General features: G+C 49.9%; 1 protein-coding gene across 7 annotated transcripts in view; it reads left to right on the plus strand.

Moving 5' to 3' along the window:
• KCNN3 (potassium calcium-activated channel subfamily N member 3) overlaps window positions 1–27608 on the plus strand; it is a 161334-nt gene that overhangs the window by 118619 nt on the left and 15107 nt on the right. For all 7 annotated transcript variants that reach the window (XM_053607361.1, XM_053607362.1, XM_053607363.1 and 4 more), the window contains 2 exons: window positions 15369–15510; window positions 22448–22558. In XM_053607361.1, coding sequence (XP_053463336.1) covers window positions 15369–15510; window positions 22448–22558 — 253 coding nt within the window. The remainder of the gene's footprint in view (window positions 1–15368; window positions 15511–22447; window positions 22559–27608) is intronic.

Below are 27608 nucleotides of genomic sequence, written 5' to 3' on the forward strand. Positions count from 1 at the left end.
CTGTCCCTGACTTTGTTCCCCTTCACTTAGCCGGAGCGCACACCTAGAGAACAGGGACGATGAGCCACCAAAACACCCAGTCCTGTGGAGAGACGTGAGAGGTTAAAGGTCACTATAGTTCCTGGACAGGTCACTGTGGGCTGGGAGCACCCTGCAGTCCTCCAAACTCCCAGCCGTGGGCCCCAGGTCAGGGTGTTACTGTGGACATCTCTGTCCTCCGGGCGGACCTCAGCAGGTGCTCTTGCCGCAGACTCTTGTTCTCTCCCCACCATCTCCCTTGCTCTCTCTCTCCCTCCCTCCTTCTCCAAGCGCTACTTACAGTCAGAATTCTCCCTACTTTCCCTATGTCTGCCCTTCCTTCTGTGTGGCAGGGAAGTCGCCCAACCAACGCTCCCACTTCCTACCCTGGAAACCCTGCTGCTGTAGGAAATAGAAAGAAAACTCCTTCCCAGGGTACCTTTACTGCCTCATTTCTCTTTGTTCTCCCACCTCCTTCCCACACTACCCATGTCCAGGTAAGGAAGCTCTGTGCCCTCCACAACATTTGCTAGCCTGGAGAGCTGCCTTTGATTCTCTTTGGAAAGCATAATTGAGAAGGAACACCCTTCTTTCCTCTGGAGCTCCAGCCAGGAGCCCTGCCTATGCAGCACTTCCCTCCAGGGGGCACCATTCACATTGAGGTCTTTACAAATGGCACTCTCTAGAGTTGCACAGTGCACAACCTACGCTGCTGAACAGGGCAGCCCTGGTTCTGGCTTACCCTCCTATGAAGCCTGGCTCATTTTAATACAGATTCAGAATCAGATACTTGAGAAAAGGAGAATCCCCAGCAATCCCTCCAGTCAACCTCTTCAGGCCTGCACTTTCTCAAAGATGGGTATATCCGAGCACACACTCAGGTCCTGCCACTCACTAAGTGTTTTGTTTGTTCAAGTTTCCCAACCTAGCTAAGCCTCGGTTTGCAACTCAATAAAATGGGAAAAGGTAATTATGAATTATTATTATTATTATTATTTTTTGCAGCTTTTGGCCAGGGCTGGATTTGAACCCACCACCTCCGGTATATGGGGCCAGCACCCTAGCCCTTTGAGCCACAGGCGCTGCCCTATGAATTTTTCAATAAGGATTAAGTAAGATAATGCACATAAAGCTTTGGCACTGTAGCACATGGCTTTCACTTGATAGATGATGTTTATTGCTGTCTCTTAAAATGAAACAGATATCCAGTCCTACCTGCCTCACAGAGATAGTGCCAGAAATAAAAGGAGATGAGAAATATATCATCTCTAAGATCTTCAAGGAAATATTTTGCAAGAATCCCAACTACTGTTATTCTTGTCTCTGTATATAAAAAACTAAGAACTGTGAAGCTCCTTTGCTTCCGAGTCACACTCTGTGACTAATGGTGGATGTCGGGGAAAGGCTCAAGCAGGAAAGCGAAAGCTCACAGGCACCAGGGCAGAGCTGAATGAAAACAGTGACATTCGCAGTGAGAAAAAGCAGAGGCCCCAGAAGGGAGTGAGAAGTTTAAACGTCACCTCCCTGATGCCCTGGTTCATTCACAGCCTCCTTCGGCAGGTCTGCCCAGCTTCCCCTGGGGCCTGCTGGCTAGGCTGGCAGCAGGAGCAAACACATGGCCTAATCCCAGGTGACAAGTGACAGAGGAATAGGCGTTATTGGGGCTCCACAAAGGGCCCTCAATCCAGAAGGCTTTCTGCAGGTAATATACAGGGTTGGGGGTACATGGAGCTTAACTCACATACTGTCCCCCAAAGACACCTCATGTTGGGCAGCACAGACCTCCTGGGGGGGCTCCCTGGAGCAAGGGCTGCGCTGCATTTCATTTAGTGCCACCTGTACCTGGCCACCGAGAGGCACAAGATACACGTTTGCTGAGTAAGCAAAGCCAACGGGAAGCAAACAAAAGGTGCTGCCCACAGGGACATCAGCCCCTGGAGTCAGGAGCCCTCTCCTCTAGATGAGGCCCAAAGAGTGAAAGAGAAAAGGAAAGAGGGGAGAGAAAGGAAGGTGGGAACAGTACTTCAAAGGAGGAGAAGGGAGAAGGAAGGACGAGAGGGAAGAAAAGGCAGAGGGAGGCAATGGCAGGGAGAGTAGAGGAGGAGGAGGAGGAAGGAAGGGACTGGGGGTGCAGGGTACCGTGCCCGGTGCTCATGTGGGACTTCCAGAGAGCATCTCTAGCCACCCTCCCTGCACAGCTCCCCACCCACCAGGGCCCATCACCACAGGGCCCAGGTGTCCAGGCCCACCTCTGGACAGCATTTGCCTCCGTGTAACCTGGCTTTCCTCTGCTTTAGTGTTGTGTGGTTCACACAGTAGGGGCTCAGGCCTATTTCATTCATGGCTGAATGAAATCATTTATTAAGCCTCCAATACATGTGTGTGCCACCTGCTGTGCGGAGTTTTACATTCGTTGTCTTGTGTCTGTGGCGTCCTTGAGAGGTTTTACATTAATCCTTTTTATAGAAAGGAAGCCTGAGACTCCGAGAGGTAGGTGGGCCATATGGCTCCGGGGCCTGGCTGGGCCAGACCCTCATCTGTTGGACCCTCCACCCTTGCTCTGTCTGCTAGGCCACCTCTAAACGCTGCAGAGGACACACTTCCCCTGGGAAAAGTGCTGTTTTTCTCCATTTTCATGCATTTTATTAAACATTTCCAAATCAGGAAACATGGAAATATTTTTTAATAAGAAGAAAACATTGCAAATTGAGAAACTGACTCAGAAGGATTTGCCAGATGAACCATCTGGTTTTTAATCCATTTAGTGAGGTTGACAGTGCTCCCCTCAAAGAAGAACACGGACCGTGGTAGAGAGGGCAGCTGGCCTTCCTCAAGCGGCACATCCGTCTGCAAGGTGAAGACCTTCTGCAAACAGAGAGAGAAATTCACCCCCAGGAAAGCTGCCGCAGAGAGGCCGCATCCAGATGTGTGATAACAGCCAGATGCTTCACCTCTTCCGCAGTTGCTGGGAAGTCTCCACCAAAACTGTTATGGAGACAAAGGCGCCACCACCACCAACCGCTAACTCACTGGCTCACTTGCATTCCCAGAGAACAAACTGCCTCCGTTTGACAGCAGTCGGGCTGCTGTGCTTCGGGGGCTCTGGTTTTCTCTCCTTTTAGACATAACTGGAGGCCTTGCACCCATGCTGTTAGTTCTGGGGCTAGAAATAAAAAGACTGGATTTAAATTTGCCTTGGAGAGATACAGGCTGTTACCTTGAATTATCTGGTAGAGGGAAACATCCTTATTTTCCTAAATTCAAAGCCAACTCTTAAAAAATAGAACAACGTCTATGGAGGTGAAGTGGACGGAGGGTAAGATGTGTGCACTTGTTGCCCCGGGCACAGCAGCCAGGAGGCTTGTGCTCAGCCCTGGGTCTTCAGAACCATTTATCTGACATTTTAAGATGTTTAGAAGGGAAACTGTTTTTAAGAAAGGAAAGAACGTCTTCTATTTTTTGCCTCTGTATCAGCTCACCTGAAGCTGGAATGAGCAGCAGTAAGGCTGGAGTCACCAGGAGCCGCTCACTCCTCAGCTGACTTTGGGTGTCTAGGGGACTCATTCACACACAAGTGTTTAAAATGCTCCTAAACTGAGGCTCACAATTCCTGTAAGAAAGAGTGATTCCACCCCATTTTCTCCATAAAGCTGGATTCACATGCCCTTGCACACTCCTCACAGGAGCTGATTTTCCTAGAGACTTGGTCAGAGGCAGGGAGAGAATAAGACCCTGACTCCATGAAAGTGTCTTCTCTCTAGTACCAGTACCAGAGGCCCCCTCAAAGTAGTGACACACACAGACATGAATGTGCATGCACACACACACACACACATACGACATCCTGGCCATCCCCTGCTGGCAGGGAATGAATAGGGGCTTTGCCAGGCCAGGGTGTGTCGCAGCCCCTATGGCCCTGGTCTTGATCGCCGCAGGAAGGAACCAGGCATGACGCGAATTAGAAGTACAAGCTTGCAGGAGGTGGGCTAACCTTGATTGCAGGGTACCCCCGAGCAACCTCCGCAGTAACCTTTTATTGAGACAGTACCGGACAGGTGAAGGGAGTGTTAGACAATGACTATGTGCTTAAGGATCGCCATGGGCTTGGGTTTTCTCTGCAAGGAGCACCTGCAGACAAATCGTCCGAGGGTCTGCCTCCCAGCTGCAAATCATCTTGCTCAGAGGTTGTCTGGCTCTTGGCGTCCTCTACAAGGGTGGCCTCTGCAGGCTGTCTCTGTGCCCTACCCCAATCCCTAGCCACTGAGATGCCATGTCCAGTATCAGGAGTGTCATCTAGTCTGCTCCCTTCTTCTGTGCAAAGCTGGTCAGGTCAGTTACTCTCCTGACCTTCTCGTTGCTTCATTGTTACAACAGGTGTCAGCTCCTATACCCTGGCAGGCAGCAAAGGTGGAGGGGGATCATTTGTTCATTCATTCCTTCAGTACATGTTTATAGAACACGGGAACACCATGGTAAATAGAAAGCCTCACCCTCATGGAGCTGATACTCTAATGGGGGTTGACAGTAAACTTATTTTTTGGCCTATTTTTTTAATAAGTCAGGTATGTAAGGGTAGACAATTAAGTTTGCAGACTCGTCCTAGAAAAAGTACTATTTCATTGCTGGGTATCACCACAGTCACCTTCAAGTCATCCCGTCAGGAAGCTGTGCACCAACACCATTGCCTAGTCCACCCTTCAAAGCACTTTTTCTAGGTTGAGTTCTTGAACTTAATCATTGCACCTTGTACTATGGCAGCTCTGATGGCCATTCCAGAAAAAAGAATTCAGAAATTGCTTTGAAGGGTGGACTAGGTGTTGGTGTTGGTGCATAGCTCCCTAAGGGGAGCACACAAAGGTGACTGTGGTGATACTCAGCAGCAAGGACATAGCATTTTTCTAGCATGGGTTCATGAACTTAGTTGTCAGGCCTTGCATAGTCTATCAGGTGGTGATATGCGCTATGGAGGAGAATGGCACAGGAGAGGAATTGGGCCTGGAGGGTGTGCAGAGCCGTGCAGCCACAGGCAGGGTGGTCAAGGAACACCTGACTGAGAAGCTGACGTCCAAGCAGAGGCCTGAGGTTATCTGGGATAGAATCTTCTAAGGAAAAATGCTCCTTGACTTATGGTATGTCTATGGCCCAATAAACCCATCAAAAGTTGAAAATATCGGAAATCAAAAACGCATTGAACACCGAACATCGCATCTCAGCCTCATTTGCCTCCATGAGGCCAGCACATGTCCACCAGCCAGCAGCTGGGCAGAGCCGCCTGGCGGCACAGACCTGCAGAGCCTCAGCTGTTTCCCCTTCTGGATGGAGTTGCAGGGATGCTCACAGCTGTGGCCCAGCTCCTAGAGAGAAAGTTGTACAGTGTACTGCCAGCCCCAGGAAAAGATCAAAATTCAGTTTGAAATATGGTTTCCACTGAACGCATGTCATTTTCCCTCCATTGTGAAGTTGAAAAATGTCCCTAGTTCAGGACTGTCTGTGGAAGGTGCCCTGATGGCAGAGCAAGGTGTGAAGAGGGGGTCAGCAGGCTGGCTCCTGAGGCCCCAGGGGCAGAGGTAGGGGGATTTGTGCTCTTATAGGCCCCACAGGACTTTGGCTTTTGTTCTAAGAGCTACAGCAGTTTTTGTCTTACTTGGTGAAAGGGCCCCTCCAGCTGCTACAGTGGAGTGAGCCTGGGGTGCCATCCTACAGGGGGAGGGGGGCAGTTAGGGGACTGCTGCAGTGGTTGAGGGAGGATCTTTAGAGCAAAGTGAAAGCAGGCAGGGCCAGAAGCATGGGCAGTGGAGCCAACAATGTGACAGAGACAAGCGCGCACACTGCACATCAGCGTATAGAGGGAAGGGCAGCAGCCTACCCAGAGGACAGTTGGGAGGAGGTGCTTTCCTGCCCAGCAGCCTGCTGCCCGCTCTTCCTCACATCCACGTGCTGCCCTTGCCCCTAGGATTGAGAGGCAGCCATGTACCACAGCCTGTGCCAGGCACTGAAGGTGGACAGAGCCCACCCACCTTGCTCCTCACCACAGCCTCTCAGAAGGGTCAGGAAGACTTTTACACCCTGCTTTCCTGGAAAAAAGCAGGCCCTGAGTCCATCAAGTGATTTGTTTAGGGTCACAAAGCCACTTGGGGCTGTGCACTATGCTGTGCCGAGGCCAACTGTGACACTTTAGGTGCCAATGGCTCGCATCTGCAGTACGCAGGCACCAGGCACTGCTCTAGCGGTTTTGGACATAGCAGCTTATTTAACCCACACAGTAACTTTGTGTGAGTCAGCACAAGTATTTTCACCTTTTATAGGTGGAAAAACTAAGGACAAGGTCATGTAGAGCCTGGACTCGAACACAGTTGGTCTGGCCTTGGAGCTGTTTAAACTGGGGGTTTCCCTCACGAGCCTGTGGGTGGGAGAGATGGAGGGTGCAGACTCCGCCTAGTGTGGGGCTAGAGGCTGAGCACTCACTCTGCCTGGCAGGTCAGGATGGGACTGAAGCAGGGCTTAAAGGTCAGTTAGAAAGAATCAGTGAGGACAGTGGCAGATGTGTCAGGGGCCAGAGAGGAGTATGCACAGCAACTTGGGGCACAGCAACACTGCAAAGGAGGCCATAGCAGAGGCCAACAGGCCTGGTCAGAATGGGAGGGACAGAGGACAAGCCACAGAGACACGAAGGAGGGCAGAGTTCAGCAGGAGGCACCAGTGGGGTCGGAGGGCACCAAAGGGTCACATCAAGTCCATGTCGTTCTCTTCACTGGAGAACTTAACATGAGGCCCTGGCTCAGGGTGGGTCTGGCTGTCAGTCTGAAGATGGAGAGGGGAAGCCAAAGCAGCCCCTTTGGCTGGAGTCCTGCAAAAGGCCTGGCTTGATTCCTGCAAACTCCCAAAAACAAACCAGACCCAGGACAGATGGCTGGAGCCATCACATCCCTCAGATCCACATGAAAAGACTTTTTAAAAAAAATAGTTTAAAAAATATTGAAATCCTTTGGAGAAGAGGCAACCATTTCTCTTGGCTCACTTTCTATTACCCCATTGCTCTAACAGGTCACAGCTAGTGTCACAAAGCTGAGTTCTTATTAATAGTTAGAACTGACTCCAAACTCAAGGAATTTGGCAGCCACTTTGACAAGAGTTTATCTGCTGAAGAGAACAGCTGGAGTCATTTTAACAAGCCTCCCTGAACTTACTAAAGCAAGCGTTGCTCTCATAGGGGGACAGGAAGACCATCAAGCAGGCCACATCCATTCCACCAGTATTTACTGAGCAACTATTATGTGTCAGACCCTGAGAAGGTAGCAAGAAAAGGCAACAGAGAGAACTGTACTGTAACTTCAGGGTTAGACCACTAGGCCAATGGAATAGACGGAGACTACAGAATAGCATTATTGCCATAGTCTGAGCAACAGGCAAAGCATGGAAGGTGGGTGGAGGAGGACAGAGGGCATATTAAGAAGAGCTGGGATAACTGGTTATCCATGCAAAGAAAATGGAGCTGTATCCCTAACTCACACCATATACAAAATCAAGTCCAAGTGAATTAAATACTTAAATGAGAAAGGCAACATTTTAAAACACTTAAGAGAAAGTATTATAACTTCAGGTAGGGTAGGATTTCTTTAAAAAATCCCATGGGTCACTAATCATAAATAAAAAGGGTAATAAATTAAACCACAGTAAAATTTAAAATTTCTATTCATCAAAAGTACAATAAAGAAAATAAAGACAAGGCACAGACTGAAAGCAGATATTTGCAACACATAAACTGACAAAGTTCTTATTGTCTAGAATGCATGACAAACATCTTAATAAGACAAAGACAAGGCGGTGCCTATGGCTCAAAGGACCAGGGCACCAGCCCCATATGCTGGAGGTGGTGGGTTCAAACCCAGCCCTGGCAAAAAAAAAAGACAAAGACAAAAATAGCCTAATGAAAAATGGGCAGAAGTCAATGACACAGAAGAGAAAATACCAGTGACAGCAAACATAAACGGATACTTAAGCTTTGATCATGGAAATGCAAAGTAAAGCAAGGTGATCCCCCCTATTTTTTAACCACACGTTTGGCAAAATTTCATCAGATAGATGGCAAATGTTGGTGAGGTTGTGGGGCAGCAAGAGCTCACAACCACTGCCGGTGGAAGCCTGGCAGGCGCTACCCTCCTGGAGAGCCGCTTGGCATTGTCTAAGGAAGTTAAATATGCACATACCCTACAAACCAGCAAATCCACTCTTAGGTACATGGCTGGAGAAATCCCTACACAGTGTGCCAGGAGCTGTGATTCAAAGTATCGTTCACGAGAGGAAAAACTGGAAAGCATCCAAATATCTACCAACAGGTGAATTAATAAATAAATCATGGTGTACTCATATGAGGAAATGCAATATAGGAACCAAAATATACTCCAGCCACACGTCAGGATATGAGTGGGAACAAAGCAGTTCGCAGCTGAGTTCACTGTATTGGTTATCCATTGCGACAGAACGAATCGCCCCCAAATTTAGCTTAAAATATTTACTACCTCATGGTCACTGTGGCTCAGGAATTTTGGTGCAGCTCACATGGGCCCTTGTGGCTCCAGGTCTTCCGGGAGATTGTAGCCAGGCTGTCACCAGAGCTAAGGGCTCTTTCAGGGACTACGTCAGACAGCCTGTGCTTCCGGCTTATCAACGTGGCTGCTGACAGGTTCACTTGCCACTGGGGCTTCTCATGGGCTTGCGTCTTAACGTGGCTTCTCCTAGGGGGAGGGAACCAAAAGGGGACTGGGGAGAGGTCACCCAAGACAGAAACTGTAATCTTATTCTAACCCAGTAGTTCTCAACCTGCCCAATGCGGCAACCCTTTAATACAGTTCCTGTGGGTGGCGACCCACAGGCTGAGAACCGCTGCTCTAACCTAACACAGAAACCAAAGTCCAGCACTTCTGCCGTGTTCTATCTGTGAGGACCAGATTACCAGGTCCAGCCCACATGTGAAAGGAAAGGATCACAAAGGTGTGTGAATTCCTTGGGAAGAGAGGGATGCTGGGGCCCTTCCAGAAATTTCCTGCTATACTCTTGTAGTGCAACTTCATTTTCATGAAGTTTAGAAACAGGAAAAATGAAATTACGTATTGCTTAGGTAGTCACACCTATGTGGAAGTACTTGGAAGAAAAATGCAGAAGTGAGAAACATGAGCTTCAGGATAATGATTATCGCAGGGTGAGGAGTACTGAGGACAAACAGATTGGGGCTAGACGGTGAGTTCACGGGGCTTATTTCTCTGTATGCTTCGTAACATAACCTTGCACATATTTTTGTTGTTTTCCTCTTTGGTTTGGTTTTCTGTTTGATGTTGCCACACTGCCTGCCACCAGCTCTTCCAGTCACCCTTCTCCAGAGGCAGCTACTTTTACCTCCTTTTGCTATTCAACTGCAGTATTGCCTCTGTGTCGCTGAGTGTCTTGCTTGTATGGCTTGTTTTCATGTCCTGCATTGGGCATTCTCTGCTCGCCTCCCATTCTAGAAGGTGAGGACACACCTCCCCCAGACTTTTCCTGCCTTCTGTCCTCCTTTTATAATTACATCCCTGGCCAGGCAATGGCTCACACCTGTAATCCCCAGCACTCTGGGAGGCCAAGGCAGGTGGATTACTTGAGCTTAGGAGTGCGAGACCAGCCTAAGCAAGAGCAAGACCTGTCTTTACTAAAAACAGAAAAATTAGCTGGGTGTTATGACAGGTGCCTATGGTCCCAACTACTTGGGAGGCTGAGGCAGGAGGATCGCTTGAGCCCAAGAGTTTGAGAGTGTTATGAGCTATGATGACACAGCACTCTACTCAGGACAACAGAGTTAGATTCTGTCTCCAAAAAGAAAAAATATATATATATTTATTTATTATTATTATTACAACCCTAATTTTGGTTAAATCAGTCATCTGTGTCATAATGCAGTCACCACAGGCCTTGTTGTAAAATGGGATGATTTTTCCTTTCCAGCAGAACTTTTTATTTTTTCTGGAGTTGTTAGTTATCACGTTTATTTACTTGCTTCATTTTCTATGTATCACTAATTCCACCCCAAACTCTGGCAGTTGTCTAAATCTTTTCTCAAGACCTTCAGACACGTTGGGCTTTCTGCCAGTTTTGCCTTCTTGGCAACATGTCCAATCTGGGCCAGTGGACGCCCTGTCCTGCTGGGCCTCCCTGCCCCAGACCCTGGGCTGCCTCCCTCTACTGGGTCTCGCTGCCACCTCCCTCATCTTCAATATGAATCTAGATACAATGCCTGCCTGAAGTCTCTGAAGGCTGAGGAGAGTCACCCGAGGCCAGGAATTCAAGGCTGTGGTGAGCTGTGTGCATTCCCCACAGCTTCCTGAGAAAGGGGGTGGGAGGAAAATTGTTGAGCCCCTCGCCCATCAGAAAATGTCTTCATTCTGCCTCCAGTCTTAACTAATATTGGCTGGTTCATATTTCTGGTCTCTCTGATTTAGATTTCTGATTTGAAAATACTTTTCCTTCAGCATTTTGAGGGCTTTTTTCCATGAATTTCTAGCTCCCAGTGTTGCTGTGACTTTTAAGCCCAAAGCCACTCTAATTTCTGATCCTTTGTACTTGGCCTCTTTTGTCCCCACACCCTCACCTTCTAAGCTCTGTGGATCTTCTTTCTCCCTGGAGTTCTGAAATTTCACAGTAATGTGTCTTGGTGTGAATCTGTTTTCATCCACTGTGCTGGGGACAGTGGGCCTTTGATCTAGAAACTCATGCTCTTCAGTACTGGGGAATTTTTTGAATGATTTCTTTAATAATTATTTCTATTCTACCTCCCCCTGCCCTCCGTTTTTTCTTTCTGGAACTACTATTGTTTAAATTGGTAGATTGATCACTAATTTTCTCATATTTTCTCTCTTTTCTTAAAAAAAGAGAGTGGGGACTTGCTATGCTGCCCAGACTGCAGAGCAGTGGCTATTCACAGGCACAATCACAGTTCACCATAGCCTTGAACTCCTGGCCTCAAGAGACTCTCCTCAGCCTTCAGAGACTTCAGGCAGGTGCCATAGTCCCCAGATTCATATTTTCTCTTCATTTTCATTCTCTCTTTGTCTTTTTCTGCCTTTTAGGAGACTTCCTCATTTATCTTCTAGCCTTTGCAGGGAGACGTTTTTTGTATGACCTTACATTCTTGTCTCATGGGTCCAATATCTTATCTTTCTTATTACATTAATTATAGGTTTTTAAAAATGATTTCTTCTCTATGAACGGTCTATATTTGATCCAGGGGGCTTTTTCTTTGTTTGTTTAATTGGCTGATTTCATCTGTGTCTTTAATGTCAGCGCCTCCCTCTCCTCATACATCTGAGGATGCCCAGCTGCCTACTCACTTTGAAAAGCAGAAGACTGCGATTTTAGCTGTAAGGGGTAGGAAGGAGCAAAAGTAGACATGTGTCTTCCACCTTTGCCCAGTCATACAGCCTTTCACATCCCTTCTCTTTCTTTCTCTCTCTTTCTTTCTTTTTTTAAGACAGAGTCTCACTTTGTTGACCTCAGTAGAGTGCGCTGGGGTCACAGCTCACCGCAACCTCAAACTCCTGATTAAGCGATTCTCCTGCCTCAGCCTCCCTAGTAGTTGGAACTACAGGCACCCACCACAATGCCCAGCTATTTTTTGGTTGCAGTTGTCACTGCTGTTTTAGCTGTCTGGGGCCAGGTTCGAACCCACCACCCTCAGTATATGGGGCCGGTGCCCTACCCACTGAGCCACAGGTGCCGCCCCTCTCATTTAGTTCATAACATTCAGAAGTGAAGGAGCCTTGTGGTGGCACACACCTGCAGTCCCAGCTCCTTGGGAGCTGAGGTGGAAGGATTGCTCGAGCCCAGGAGTTCAACACCAGCCTGGGAAAAATAGTCAGACCTTGTCTCTAAAAAAAAAAAAAAAAAAAAAGTAATTTACATGCTGAAAGAAATTAGCAACCATAAAAGTATCCTTGAGCTCAAAGAAAAATGATATTTTTTCCTCCTCAGCCCTTAAAGAAAAACAGTCTACTATTTCTCTCAAAAAAATTTCTACTACAAAAAATAGCACAAGATTAGTATATGAATTTGTGACATGTGTAAACCACTCTGAATTGTGAATAGGTTTAGAAACCTTCCCTCCCTCCTCTCTACTCCCACGGTCCTGAATCACCAGCTTCCTCACTCACCGCTTCCTGCTGGGTGAGTGGCTCGGCCTCTCAGCTCCATGACCATGCTCCAGGCCACTGGAAAACTGCAGTGCCCTGCCTGGGCCTGGCCTCTTGGATGAGCCTTGCATGGAGCTGCCAGAAGAACCATCCTCAGACACCCAATATCTAGTGTCCCTCTTTGCTAAGAACTTACAGCAGGTTTCTTCTGTCCCAGCATCAAGCAGTTTTCCTGCCTGAACTTGAGACGTCTTCACAAAGATTTCCTTGTCACTCCCCACGGGACCCTCTCCCAGGCCCCTTTGTTTTTCTGTAGACGGAGCCTCTGATCACACCTGGTCCTCTCAACAACAATGATTGCTGACGTTCAGGGAGTGCTCAGCCTGGGCCAGGTGCTGCGCTGGTACTCCTTGTGGGTTATTTTATTTAGTCCTCCTATCAGCAGATAAGGAAACTGAGTCACAGAGAGGTTGAGTCACCCACCCAAAGCCATGGAGCTCCTGATGGTGGAGCTGCGGCCCATCGAGCCCCTGGCTCGCCTACCTTCTCCCTAGTAAACCTCCCACCCTGTTGTCCTCAGCCCTGCCCCAGACTTATTCCAGGAAATATTTTTTTGACCAGCTGATGCCCTGCTCTGACTCTGCTGTGGGTGCACACCTGCTGCTGGCTCATGCTGTGTGCCTTTAAGTCCGCTCTTTTCTGACCCCAAAGTCACTGAGTCTGACTGCTTCCCAGATGCTAGGTCTGCTTTCCTACCATGCCCTCAGCAAAGGCCTGAGTGCCAGGACCTGCTGCCACCCCCCAGCCTGGATAGCGTATGCCAGAGCAGAAGGGCAGCCCAGGCTAAGGCCTGGTGGGGTGGAGCCAGCAGGGGAGGGCGGCAGCTGCACATCCAGGGCCAGTCCATGCTGGGATGGGGCTGGCGCCTGGGCAGGGTAGACTCCATCCTTGGGTCAGAGCTGGGCACCATTAGCCTTGCTGCTCAGAGTGAGCCAGAAAAGTAGACACAGATCCAGCTCTGAGGACACAGACAGCCATGGGGTCCACAGTACAGCAACGGGAGTTGCAGAGAGCAGGTGTGGCAGGAGAGAGAGGCAGGCACAGTGCCTCATCAGCAGAGCTGGGAAGTGGATGCCTGTTCTCCAGCTGTCTCTGGCAGTACCAGGTATCCACACATGTGGGCAGTGGTGGAAGGTTGCTGGTTGAGAATTCAAGCTGGGCTGGACAGCCCATCAGTGATGCTCTCTGGAATCTGCTAGGTCCAGCCTCAGCAGGGTGACCAGGCTGCGGCCTGCGGCCCCTCCCAGCATTGTGCACCTGCTTCTGACCTCTCCACCCACTGCCATGCTCCTTTTCAAACATCCTGCTCACACCTGTTCTTTCTAGAAAGCCATGTCGTTTTGTCATTCCTCTGCTCAAGAATCTAAAATCACTTCCAAGGCTTCCATGACCAAACCCAAACTCATCCCAGATTTCCAGGGCCCTTCACAATCTGGCCTCTGGCCTCTGAAGCCACCTCCTGGCCTGCCATAAAGTCCAGAGTCCCCCCTCACTGGAAGTTCCTCGCTGGGCACTAGATGTGCGCCAGCCACTTTTGCCTCTGTGACACGGAGTGGAGCAGTGTGCGGAGCATGGGCTTGTGCCAGCCGCTTCCTATGTGTCCCGAGCAAGTCACTCAATGTCCCCGTGCTTCCAGCTGCCTGTAAAATACTTTGAAGGGTGCTGTGACAATCAGTGTTTGTGTACAAAGTGCCACTCACACAGTGGGAGCTCCAAAAGCGGTATCATCATACTGTGCTCTTGATGTCCCCAACTCTGAAGGCCCCCTCCTCTCTGACTAGTAAAGCTTCTGTCTTGAGATGCATCTGACCTGCACCTTCCCTGTACTTGACCTGCACACGTTGCTGGAGGTGGGGAGGAGGAGCTGCATTTGCCTGTCACTCACTGGGCACTAGACCCTGTGGGGACATGCAGAGCACCAAGGGCAATAGCCCCTCACAGGGGCCTCCAGTTCCAGACCTGTCCCAAGCACATCACGTGCATTAATTCATGAGAGTATCATTGGAACTTCACATCCACAGATCAAGGCTCCTCGATGGCTTTCTGCTCTGTCCAGGCAAGTTGGTTGGCCTCCCTAGTCCTATCTCAACTTGCCCATCCAGGGGCCTCCAAGTGACTGGCTGGGAATTTCATCAGGGAGTAAAACACCTACAGAGTAAAGTGGTCAGTCCACGTGTATCTTTCAAACTGATGCTGTTGGGGAATGTTTTAGAAAAGGACCTGCTTTCCCAGCCCTGCTGCCTGCTGCACTTTTGTTAAAGCCTCTGCCCGAGCACCCTGTCCCCTGGCCTGCCTGGCAAAGTCATGCCTTGCTCCTCTATGGCACCTTCTCTGACTAAGCCTTGTGTTTGGGCGAAGACCATTGCCCTCATCCTCTGTCGCCCACCCTTCTGCAGATGTCTCAGCAGACCCTCACCTGGGTTGAGAGAGTCTGCAGGCACAGCTGTGGCAGCCCCTTTTGTGTTTTCGCACTCAACACAAAGCTGGCCTGAGACGGGCTTTGGGATTTGGGGGTGAAGTGCACAGGGAGGGCATAGGGTGTGATGAGCACTGGGCAAAGGGAATGGCAATGACACTTCCAGCTGGCTCCTCTCAGGGCAGGGCAGCCACAGGCCTGTCCATCTTAGAAGGGGGACTGTGCCTCTGTGGACACCCAGAGTCTTTCCTAGAGATGGCTTCCAGAGAGCCTGGCCACCATATCCTCCCTCCAGATACTGGGAGATGCCCATCTTTAGACCCATTAATTGTTTTAGAGGAAATCAAGAAATGTGTTTGGTAATCTTCCCAGTAGGAGCTTGTGATGTCAGATTAATCATGTCCACATATGTTTAGACTGTCAGCCTGGAAGGGAAAATTTACAATTTTATTGCTGCATGATTTCACCCAACGCCACCTCACCAACACTGAAAGGACTTCTGCAATGTGGTGCAGATCACCACAAAATGTTGCACTCTAGGATGGTGCTCACAGCTGGATGGGGCAAGGCGGGGTCCCAGGCAGGACCTGGCAGGCAGCACTTCTATAGTTGCCAGAGCTCCATGTGCCAGGCTGCCTCTGCTGCCTCCCCCAGGTCTGCCCATAGCCTTCACTCCGGAGTGGCTGCTCTGCTGACTAACTCCTGTCTCCCCTGGGCAGGTACCATGACCAGCAGGATGTAACTAGCAACTTCCTGGGCGCCATGTGGCTCATCTCCATCACATTCCTCTCCATCGGCTATGGGGACATGGTGCCGCACACATACTGTGGGAAGGGCGTCTGCCTGCTCACTGGCATCATGGTGAGTACCCACCTCTGCCCTCTCTTCTGCCTTCAAGATGCTGTGGCCGGCAGAGCCCTTTCCTGCAAGCTCAGAGGGGCCTTCCTGGCCAGGGCTCCAGGCAGCTGTTGGGTGACAGGCCTGCATGTGCGTCCCCGGTACACAGAGGTCGATATGACATCTGCAAAATGATGTCTCACTTTTCAGCTTACTCTCCTAAGGTAGGACTCTGGACCCAACAGTTAACAGTCTGTCCACAGCTGCCTCTGCCATGGGCTAGGTGGGGCTGGTTGCTGCACTGACCCACCGCCCCCATTTCTCTCCCCCAGCCCCAGCCACCCACTTACTCACTTGCAGCAGCATCAGGGCTTATTGTCCCCTTCTTGTCCCCTGGCCCCGCAGACTCTACCATTTCTGACAAAGTTTAGCTGGAGGTCATGGGGGTAGGCTGAGAGAGCATCGCTCTGCCTGTGTCCTGGGTGGGGCTGAACATTGCCTTGGGTCCTGGTTTGGTTCCATGGTCTGAGCCCAGATCTTGCCCTTCCCAGGCTTTGGCTCCCACCTGTGCACAGGGAGGCAATGGGCCCTGAGTGCCTGCTGCCCGACCCGCGCAGCCCAAAGAGGGTCACGGTCCTGCCTGTTCCAGCCACTGCAGTGCAGCATATGGGAGGGACGTGGGGTTGGGAGACAGATGCAGGCTGTGAATCTCCCCTCACCTGGGCCCTGAGCAAGGCACTCAGTGGCCTGGACCACCGCACTCTCCAGTGTGGGGTGGAGGTGGAGGTGGAGGTGGCCCTGCCCCTTGCTGGTGTGTTCAAGGACCATGTGATAGTTTATGTCACAGCACTTTGTAAGCGGCTACAGGCCATCTGTTGTTGGTGGTCTCAGTGTCCCTGGCCTCGACAGCCCCTCACTCTCCAGTTGGAGTATCCCTCGGCCACCCTGCACTGTGGGTGCAGAACTGGCTGGTGCTGCAGCCTTAGAGTCCCAGGAGGTCCAGAGCAGGGACCTTCTTTCAGGAGAGCAAACAGGCTCCAAGAGGAAGCTCGTCTAAGCCCGAGCAGTGTTGGGAACAGTGGGCGGAAAGGATGGACAGGGTGTTTGTACATGGCCGTAGGTCTCTGTGTCAGATGTTGCAGCCTTCCAGGACACCCTCCTATGTCCCATTTGTTGCCGTGATAGTCCCCATGCTCCCTGGGGAGGCAGAGACCCTCCCGACAGGGAAATTGCTCCTTTCTGCAGGGAAGGGCTGTAGCTGCTCCTGAAGGCCTGAGTGGCTCCTCGCTGGGGGGCTGCCCCTTTCTCCACCCCACCCCACCTACTGACCTCCTGGGGCTGATCCTGCTGGACAGGACAGTAAGACTCGGAGTCAGGGCCTGGGCAGGACCCAGTGAGCAGAAGATCAGCATCTCCCTTCTCTGACTCAGCCTGGGCAGGCCCCATTACCAGCAGGTTTCAAAGCTGATAGGATAGGGGCTCACTTCAGGGTGGGGGCTGACCATGGGGTGGGGGGCACAAGGCTGAGGGACAAATACCTCTGTTGCTAGTAGGAGTGTGGCTGGTACAGTGATAGTGGTCATGAGGACTCCACGGAAAGAGTCTTCCCACCAGAAAGAAGTGGACCACCACCTGAAAGCCCAGCTTCCCTTCTAGCGCCACTCCCGCATGCGGGCTTTGTGCCTCAGAACCGGTTCTCCACCAGGGATGCAGCAGTGGGCCTGCCAGGAGCCTCTCGTATGTTCGAATGCCAGCCATTGTCCCTCCCAGCCCAGGCTGGGCCTCTGAGGAGCAGCTCTGTAGGGACTGTTCCCAGGTCTCTGATCCCATTGTCCTGCTTCTGCTCTGACAAGGCTGAGAGGACAGGCGGGACCCCTGTCCGCCCTGCTTCTCCCTAGAGTGTGGTGGCTGCCTGGTCTCTCAGCACCTTTTTTTGCTGCCTGTGTCTGCAGAGCTCCCTGGAAGGGAGCGTTTTGTTCCTTGTAGATTGAGATGAGATCAAAGGAGAAAGAAGCAGCAGGTGAGGGGACTGACAGACATCTGCCACACTGAAGATGAGCACGTGCCTTTCGTCTTTTCTTTTTGCACAAAACCTGGCCGCATGAGTAGATGCCTCTCTCCCTGGAGCAGGGAGGCTCCTCTGTTCATTGGTCATGGTTTTTGCCCAAATTAAAGGCAGTTACCTCACCCTGTGGTCAGCCACAGTGAGGAGTCCTGATGGCATTTTTCTAACAAATATGACTCTTCTGGCTGAGTCACTCCTTTCAAGGGCTCCACGCTGCCGAGGATGCTCTCCCCACTCCCCCAGCTCCCCACACTGCGCAGCTCCGATCTTACTGCAAGCGCCTCCACGGAAGGTAGGGCTTCCTGCTTGGTTACCATGGACACCGCGAAGGCCAAGGCCAAGGCTGCTTGGGAAGGGAGAGGAAGGGTTTGTGTGTGCGGCCTGTAAATAGTCTTAATCATTGTTTTCTCTTGGCAATCCCAGTAACAGTGTAATTATCAACCATTAAGCAGGGTGTATAATTGTCTGAACAACTCGACATTGCCGGCACAGACCTGGCATGTTTCAGAGATTTCACCCACAGAAGCAGATATATCAAGGTCCAGCATCTTTCCATAAGGAATGTTCATGATAAGAGGGGCAAGCAGCAGAGATAAAGCTCCAGTGTTCAGTATCTGGAACTGGAAATGACAGGGAAAGTCAGATGTGCAGGGCCGGCCTTTTGGTTCTGTAGGCACATGGAAGACCCTGGGGACCTCCAAGCTGGTTGGCAGTTCCTTTGTTTCAATGTGGCTCCTTTCTGAAGCTGGGCTCGGCCTTACGGACAAATGGGTGAAAGCTTCCTGAATTATCTGTTGAGACACTGAGCTTGTCCCCAGCGGCCTTTTGAGCGATGCCTCTGAACGAAAAAGGAAAGTGATGGTGAAGTAAGTGTCAAATCAAGTCACATGGGTGCAGGCAAAGGAGGGCTCAGCGAGACATCTGCTTCGTGTCAGCTTTAGAAGATGAGCTTCTCCTGAAACACCTTGGTTTCAAACCAATTGATGTTATTTTAGTTGTTACATGGAATCTGCTGCAGGAACAGAATCCAACTGTAAATCCTCCAGGCTTCCCTCCTCCGTTTGTCACTTTCATTTATGTTTTATTTTATTTTATGGTGCTTTAGTTAAGAACACCTCATACTTTTCCCCTTGGGATACTTGTTTTTCCAGCTTCTAAGGTTTTCCAGCTGGAAGATATTTCTTGGAAACAAGAAGTGGGAGGGCTAGTGTGGAGGAGTCTGGGCCCATACTCAGGTCCACGTCTATGGCTGAGCTGGGCACATCCACCCCATCCAGCTGCCTCTCCCCACACACCCTGTGCCCCACTCACCGTGTACTTTGGAAAGTGGGACATCACCAGAAGCAGAACTGTCCCCCCAGCCCCATGGAAATAGAATTGAGCAGAACAGACCCAGGGACCCAGTCTTTGTCACTGTGGTCACGGCAGAGCAGACTCAGGGACCCAGCTGGTGTCACTGTGGTGGGGCACAGCAGACCCAGGGATATAGCGTCCACTGTGGTCAGGGCAGAGCAGACCTAGAGACCCAGCCAGTGTCCACTGTTGTCAGAGCTGGCCCACCTGAAGGCAAAGACTGAGTCATGTGTGTGCCCCCTGGTCTGACCCCATGGAGCCAGGCTAGCGTCTCGCCCTTCTTGTTCCACTCTGTCCTCGCCTCACATGTCCCCTTGCTTTGTCTAGGATTCCAGCAAGGACAGCATGAGATCCACACGCCACAGTTAGGCCCCTGGTGACTTGGCTCTCACAGCGCGTCTGTGCCCTGTCTGCTCACAAAGACACTCTTGGCCCACTACCACAGCTCTGCCAGACTGACAGGCTCCTCTGCAGAAAAGGCTCATCATTCCAGAAGGGACTTGGGTGACAGGTGGTGCTTGTACCACTGATGGATGAACACAGGGGGCTGGGATCCCATGGTGCTCCCTTCATTTCCTCTAAGAGCCAAAATTGACCACTAACTTCTGACTCAAGTCCTCGGCTCCTTGTCCTTCCTCCCGAGCTCTCTCAGTTCCCTCAGCCCACCCTTTGCTTGATCTTCATTTCCTCCTTATCCCTTCCCTCTTGCTCCCTTGCTGTTTGGGGCCAGCATACCTTGTGGTCTGCCTCACTCTCACTCTCTGCTCCCGCTCCCCTGCACTCTCCCCTCCCCTCTCTTCTGTCTTCTCTTCTCTCTTCCTGGTCTCTCTCTCCCCTCTCTTTCTTTCCTTTCTTTCTCCCCTCTCTCTGGTTCAAGCAGCAGAGATAACACTCCAGTGTTCAGTATCTGGAACTGGAAAGGACAGGGAAAGTCAAATGTGCAGGGCTGGCCTTTTGGTTCTGTAGGCACATGGAAGACCCTGGGGACCTCCTTCTCCCTCTGTCTCTCTCTCTCCTCTCTCTCGCCCTCCGGAGGATAGTAGTCTGGATTTAAGCACTCTGCCCTCCGCTTTCTAAAGGTTTATGAGGTTGCTTCTTAATGAAAATGACTAGGTTAGGCTTCATAATTGGTGAGTTTCCTAATTACATCCAGACAATGGACTACCTGAAAGAAAAATGGAGTATATATCTAAGTTGGAATCAGGGGTCAAGAAGGCAGTATCCTCCAGAGAAATACCCACAAGGGGATCTTGACATTTTTTAAGTTGAAAGAAAATGGAAATGTCAGCTGGGCCACCTTCCTGCTTCCACGCAGGCATTTATCTTAATCACGAACTCTGGTGGTTCCTCAGATAAAATACTCCAATTTAATGAAAAGCCCTGCATTTGATCCGCTGGACTGTGGCCATGGAAAGAACCATGGAACTTCCTTCCAGACCCTGGGAATTTGGGGTGGTAGCTGTTGTTTTGTTTAAATTCCCAGAGGGCAGGGTGTGGGGGAACCCTTCCAGCTTTCAGGGATGATTTAAATCGAGTTTTGCCTGGACCCAGGGAGACAAGGGAGAAGGGAGCCTGGGGAGAGCCCTCTCCATCTGATGTTCCGTTTTTAACATCATGATATATCCCTGTTTTGGGGCTTTTAGCCCAAAGTACTTTTGGAACTCCACATAAAGGGAGGGATGACAATCAGTCTGGTTGAGGGGAAAGGGAACACACATCTTCCCTCTAGGACAGCTTCTTTTAAGCTATTTTTTGCTTTTGGAGGCCTGGCCAAATTGATTACAGCTATAAACCAGGATGTCCAACTGCCCAGATGCTTTGAAAACTGAGCACAGAGTCTCCTGCAAGTCACAGAAGCTGAAAAATCACAGCTGTCCCTGAACAAAGGAGGAAAATGAGGTCAGAAAAGGACAGTTCACAGAGACTCAGTCTTTTCACTTGTTTGTGCTAGAAATGGGGCTGACCCTGTATTGAGAATCACTCAGTTGTTCTGATGGGACCTGTGAGAAGGTGGGAAGAGTGTCACCAGCTTCCCTATGCAAAGAGGACAAGGAGAGGGCTGGAGGCTGATCTGCACATGTCCCCTGCTGTCGTAGATTACAGGACCTTTGAGAAAAGCCTTATCTTCTCACACATTTTGTAAGACCTGAGGATCTGGGAATGTTCCTGATGGATCCCTTCCATCCCGGACCTCAAACTGCTAAACTAGAGCTGTACTTTGGCACCTAGAAGGTCAGCTTAGCAGCTTTAATTGCTTCATCCCTCTTGCCAAGAGTGGCAGTGAGGGTGTGCAGACCAACGTGCAGGGAGATGAGCTGAACAGACCCAGGGACCCAGGTACTCATGATATTATAGCTACTCATTTTATAGTATTATATAATACTATACTATTGAGAGTATACATTAAGAGTCACACTTACAGACCTGAAAGGGACCTTATAGATCATCTAAGCCAATTAATTCCTCACTTTATAGATAAGGAAAATGAGACTCATTGATATTATTGTATCAAACTACTATTGTGTGATGCCTCCCATAGTCGTTTGCTCTGGGCAAGGATGGGGAAACCCCATGCCAATGCCCATGGGGCGGAGTAGGGCTGCTCTGCCTCCCCCCTGCTCACAGCCCCGCAAGGACACACAGTGAAGGAGAGCTTAGAGATGGGTGAAGGTTGGACTGTGCCCCACTCCCTTCCCTGCTCAGTTCCCAGATGGAGGGCCTGAAGGATTAGGAGAGCAAGCGAGTGCAACCCTTCTTGGGGCTCAGCAAAACCTGCCTCTTTATTCCAGAATAGTGTCCCCAGTCCAACCTGTCCCAGCAGACTGGGAACACTATTCTGGAAAAGCCTCTAGGGTCTTTTTGTGGCGTCACTTAAAATCCTACTTTTAGGCAGATGTATTCTCTTTAAAATCTCTTCCTGGTGGTAAATTCATGAGCCTCCTGGTGAAAGCAACAAAGAGCTGCCTCCCTGTGCTGAGTCATAGCCCACCTTTGGCTAGGAAGGCCCAGCTCTGGCTCATCCTCCCAGCCAGAGCTTCCTGGGGTACAGTCTTTGGGGAAAGGCCTGGCCTCCTCATTAGATTATTCCCAGGGAAGGTCCACCCACACTCCCATCGGAGCCTGGTCTTCTGCTGGGCCCACAGGTCTGGAGCTGGCCAAGGGTTGGGAGGTGTGTGGGGGAGGGGGGTTTGCGAGGGATCCTGCCATGCTGCACAGCCTGCCTGGGACCTGGGGACAACCTGTGGTTGAACCCCAAAGTCTCAACTGCATCTAGCAGCCCAACTATGAACCCACTGCTCTGCAGAAACTCCATCTCCCAGAGGCCAGCCATGGGGCACAACCCAAGGGGCATGGAGATGCCTTCATGGGTGGGAGATCAGAGTCTTAACAGGTTTTGACAGTTTGTGGCTTGGTCCTGACCAACTAGAGAGCTCAAATCCCCTGTGCATTCCCAGGAAACCCCAGTGGACCAGGGGTATGTCAAATCTTCCACTTCGCCTCTTGCTGACGTGCTCTTTCCCCTGGTCCTCCTGACCCCCACAGGGCGCAGGCTGCACGGCCCTCGTGGTGGCCGTGGTGGCCCGAAAGCTGGAGCTTACCAAAGCAGAGAAGCACGTTCACAACTTCATGATGGACACTCAGCTCACCAAGCGGGTAAGATGCCACACGCCCACATCTTAATGGACTTTAAGACCAAGGTAGGAGCCATTCAGGAAAGACGTCCCATGGTACAGGTTAGGGCTGCGCTCTTGAGTGCAGCGGGCCCCAGCGCAGGCAAACAGCCGCACATATGGACACAGCATCTCAGCACGGCAGGCCAAGTCTTCTAGTAAATCACTGTGCACAGTTCAGGCAACCAAATAATTTTCCCGATAATTAAATCAATAGCTTACAGTGGCATGACCCGCCCACTTGCCTATTGGCACCAAATAAATTACACAGCATGAGGCAATGTTTTTGTTTTTGCTCAAATCTTTTCATGACTCTCATTAGGAAGGGCAGCAGAGAGTTTTAGAACTATACTGGAAATGTATCTAAATCTAACCCTAGAAAGGAATCAAAAATAATCATTCCAGTGGAGACCACATTCTTAAATTATGTTGGTCATCAAAACGTCATCATCTAATTTACCCTTTTTGGATTTTCTGGGTAATGTTTCTCCCTTGTGCCCTTATGACAGTGGTTAAGGGGGCTGCAGAACTGAACATATGCAGGTGGGGGAATCATCCAGCTGCTGAAACGCTGGCACCCCACAGGATTGTCAGAGAAGAAAAAGCCATTTAGGAAAGACAGAAATGAGCCTTCCAGGGTAGCAGCCAAATGAGCAAGACAAGAGCTATTTGTTTAATGACAGCTTTTATGGAAAATTCTTTAGCCTGAAGTAAGGTCAGCCCTATGATTTTCTGCAAGATTCTCTGTTTTCTGAGACAGATAGAATCAAAGCCTGGGGCTGGGGTCTCGGCCTCTGTGGTTAAACGGTTTCCATTTAGGGCTGAGATGGGTTAAGGGATCCATGAGCAACCACATTTCGATTCAGGTTTTTGAAAGCCAGAGAAAATATTCAGCGATTAATGTTGCAAGCAGTAAAAATGTGTTAGAAATAGAGACAAAAGCAGGAAGGGAGAACAAAAAGAGAGAGAGAGTGACAGGGAGGCAGCGAGCGCCGAGGGAGGGCAGCGGGAGAATGTGCAGTTGCCAAGGCCTCTCCCGTCTCTCGGCAGAATTATTTATGGAGTTTGATTGTTTGGTCTTTGATTACATTTATTGGATTCTTTCAAGAGCCTCTACAGATGTTAAAAGGAACGTGTACAAGCAAAGCTTCTTATGTTGTTGACATACAAATGGTTATGCTTGGTACATCACAGCCCTGAGCTATCAGGTGTACCCCAAAATCCATGATTTATAGCACCGAGATGGCAGCTTTTAAGGGCTGTCACGGTGGGAAGGCCCATGGGTCTGACACAGGGCGACACTCTGTCCACCAGCCACCCTCCTTCAGCCTCTGCTACTGAAGGAATGTGGATGTTTCACTGAATGGCCCTGCGTGGAGGAGTGAGGGGTTCTTTGCCTCCAAAACCTTCTCAGAAGCTGTTTACCAAGAGCAGAGACATTAGTGGTCTCTCGTTTATTCTCATTTGCTTTTCTAAACCCAAGTCTATTTTTTGTGTTTCATGTTATTCGTCTTCTCCATTTTCACCCAGTAAATCAAATGCTCAAGGAGAATAAAGCAGAGGAAAGCCAAGTCCCTTGTATGCCAGGAAAATAAACAATTTTTCTGCAATATAATTGTATAAGAACATGAAATTGTGGTTGCTAATTTTAATCTTTCGAAAATGGTTCTCTAAAATCCTCAAGTCTACTTAGTTTTTGAAAAGTAGGACTGAAAATCAAATCAACAAATATTTATTGCTTACCCATGAATGCAAGTTCTGTTTTAATCAAGTAACATTTCACTTGTCTGAGAACACTTAAATCTGTTGAAAAGTCCCTTTAATATCGCATATCTTTCCCAGAGAAATAAACAGCACAAAAGGGATGGTTTTTACAGAGACAATTTCAAAGCTGGCAAGGCTGGGACAACCATGGGCTCTTTTACGTAACCTTAATTGAAATGAAGCTGGTGAGTCCTTAGCCTGCTCTGGTTTGCGCTCATGTTGTTCTGCTCACCTGAGAAACCCACTATCATTCTCTGAGGATGTGTAGAGTCCACCTTCTGTCCTCTCTAGATGGCCGAATGTGTCCAGCTAGAGGGGCTGATGGGTCGTGATGCTAATCTCAGTCTATTTGTGACATGTCAGTGAATTCTTGGAGAAAGAGAAAGAGATTGTGGCCTAATTGCAAACCTCTTAGGAGTGTACATTTAGTAGATTGAACAGCCAAAAGCAATCTCTTGCTAGTATGTGCAGCCTTGGTTCTTCTAACACCTAAGCACACATGAAAAAGAAATTACAACCTACGAAATTATAAACATACTCAAATCGCTCTGGTGCGTCCTCATCCTACCTGCAGCTCAGCCTTCATCATTACAGCCAGCGCAGTTCCTGTCATTTATTTCTGGGCAGGGAAGAGGGTCTGGCCGCACTGGGTAAGAGCTCACTTCTGGCTTTCCTCAATCCCAGCATTTGTCTTCTTTCCCTTGTATAACTTATCGACCCTGGTGGCAGTGTCATTCTGCATTTAATGTGATCAGATCTTCCCACGCTGACTTTGCAGTGTCACTGCCATTGCTATTCTGTAATTACAGCTTATTGCTAACCTTTGGGCTACTAAGTAGCATACAGTAAATGACACACAGAGAGGTTGTAGAAAAGGTACTAGAGCCCCATCTTCCCTGAACCCCAGTGTCCCGTGTCTCCATCTTTGTCGTTTATGGAACTAAACATGTCCCTCACAGCGGTTACTGCCTGGGTGCCACACTCTGTGCTCCCGGGACACCAGTGTGGGTAAGAGGTAGCCCTTGCCCTGCTATTTAACCTCTGGTGGCTGGCTGCCCTCTAAGAGCACACCCTTATCAGAGGCAGGGAGGGGTGCCATGGCTACACTTGGCTGAAGACACGCTGTGGCTGGGAGACATTCTGCTTGCTGCATGTGAAGTAAGATCAGAGAGGGCGAGACGTCGGGCAGCACGATGGATGTGCACCTGGGCAGAGTCATCTCTCATCCCTTCTGCAAGGGTTTTCTGCCCCAAATATCTCATCTAAACACACGTCCCCACAAAATCAATGACTAAGACCAGAAACAAACCCATAACTTCCACCAGATAGAGAAAGTCTGGCTGAAAGATATGAGACCGCTGACCGACAGCTGGCCCTTCTCCCATCCTGTGTGTAACAGACACTGTCCAGCAGGGGTCCAAGGACAGGGCTGGCCTGTACACTCTCAGACAGTGACGTGTGTCTGCTCAGTCGTTCTAGGTTCAGCTGGTGTAACTCCTTCAAGTTACAGTCACACGCCTCACAACAATGGCCCACATCTGCCATGGTGGTCCTCTAAGATTATAACAGGAAAAGTTCTTGTTGCCTTGTGACTTGTGTCACAGCTGCCGACAGTGTTCAGTGCAGTGACATGCTGTGCAGTGTGTGGCCGGGAGTCAGGCTGTCCCACACAGGTGTGTGGAGACCACACTGTGGAGGTTTGTGCGAGTGCACACTGATGTTTGTGTGATGGCAAAGTCCCCTCATGGCACATTTCTCAGAACAGAGCCCATGGGTAAGTAACACATGACTGCATTTAAGTCACACCTGCGGCCCAGCTGACCTGGTTCTTCCCCACCCCCCCCAACTTCTAGGTGTAACGCTTTTCCCTGCAGGGGGCTCCTGGCAGCATAATGGGCACACTTAAGGTTTCTTCCCTGGAGTGTCCACTGTTGGGTTCCTGGAGATACTTTCCCAGGGCTCCTCTGGCTACCGAAGCCATGGGATGCCTAGGACGGGTGCTCCTTTCATGCACCCTGCGTCCTGCCCCAAGGGTTCCTCCTGCAGCTGACAGCCCCTCTGTGATGCCAAGTGGCAGGGACGTGACCAGAGCAAGCTACTGATATGGAAGCCATGGCCAAGCGCTCCTGGGACAGATTTGTGTGTTCTGTGGCATGTTTTCTTTTGTTGGGAGTTGGGGAGATGAAAGGGTAAGAAGCTGGCTGGCATCTACTGCAGAGGGGAAGAGTCTTAATAAATGTGCCTGTGGTTTTTGAGATTGAGTCTCACCCTGTCACCCAAGCTGGAGTGCCGGGCATCATAGCTCACAGCAACTTCAAACTCTTGAGCTCAAGTGATCCTTCTACCTCAGCCTCTTGAGTAGCTGGGACTATAGGTACCTGCCACAATGCCTGGCTAGTTTTTCTATTTTTAGTAAAGACAGGGGTCTTGCTCTGTCTCGAACTCCTGAGCTCAGACAATCCACCTGCCTCAAATTATAGGCTGAGCCACTGCACCTGGCCAAAGATGTCAAGTGTTGAGGCTGCTGCTGCCAGGCACCACACCCGGTGTTTTCAGTGTGTTCCTGTCCCATCAGCACAACAGTCCCATTTCACAGATTAGTAGCACTGGCATCACTCTGAGACCTGTATTCTGATTTTTTTTCTTATAAAGCACTTATTACCTCATACCAAGCATAATACAAACTGCATACTGTCTCCTTCACAAGGTTATAGGTTCCACGAAGGCAGGAATGTTATTGGTTTGTTCATCTCAGTATTCACTTCTGGTCCATTGCAGGTGCTCATTAATTGTTCCTTGAATGGATAACTAAGAAAAGCTAGTCTCAGAGTTCAGTAATGGGTCCAAAGTGGAGCTCATAAACCCATCTGCTTGTCAGGAGTTTCTGAGGGCTAATGAACTGATGCAGACAGAGCCTGGCACATAGTAAGTGCTCCATAATCATCAGCTGCCACTGTTGTTTGCTAGACCTTAGTTACACCACTTTCTTTCCCAGGCCCATTAGTCTTAGAGCCCTTCCTAAAGTATGTAGGTCATGGAGCCCAATCAAAGTGAAAGCAAATTTTTTTTGTAGAGTTTATGGACCCTCGGAAAACAATCAACCCATATGCTTTTGGGTTATGGAGGCAGGACAGCTGGACTTCTGTGTACAAAGGATCCTCTCCTGCCCGTCCCCAGACCCATCTGATCACACTGTCTTGGGCAGTGCTCCCACCACAAGCCCTGCCCTTCTCACCAAGCACCCTGGTGCTCCTGCCCGTGAGGACCTC

Source organism: Nycticebus coucang, chromosome 10, assembly GCF_027406575.1.
Source record: "Nycticebus coucang isolate mNycCou1 chromosome 10, mNycCou1.pri, whole genome shotgun sequence".
In the NCBI taxonomy this organism is placed as follows: Eukaryota; Metazoa; Chordata; class Mammalia; order Primates; family Lorisidae; genus Nycticebus; species Nycticebus coucang.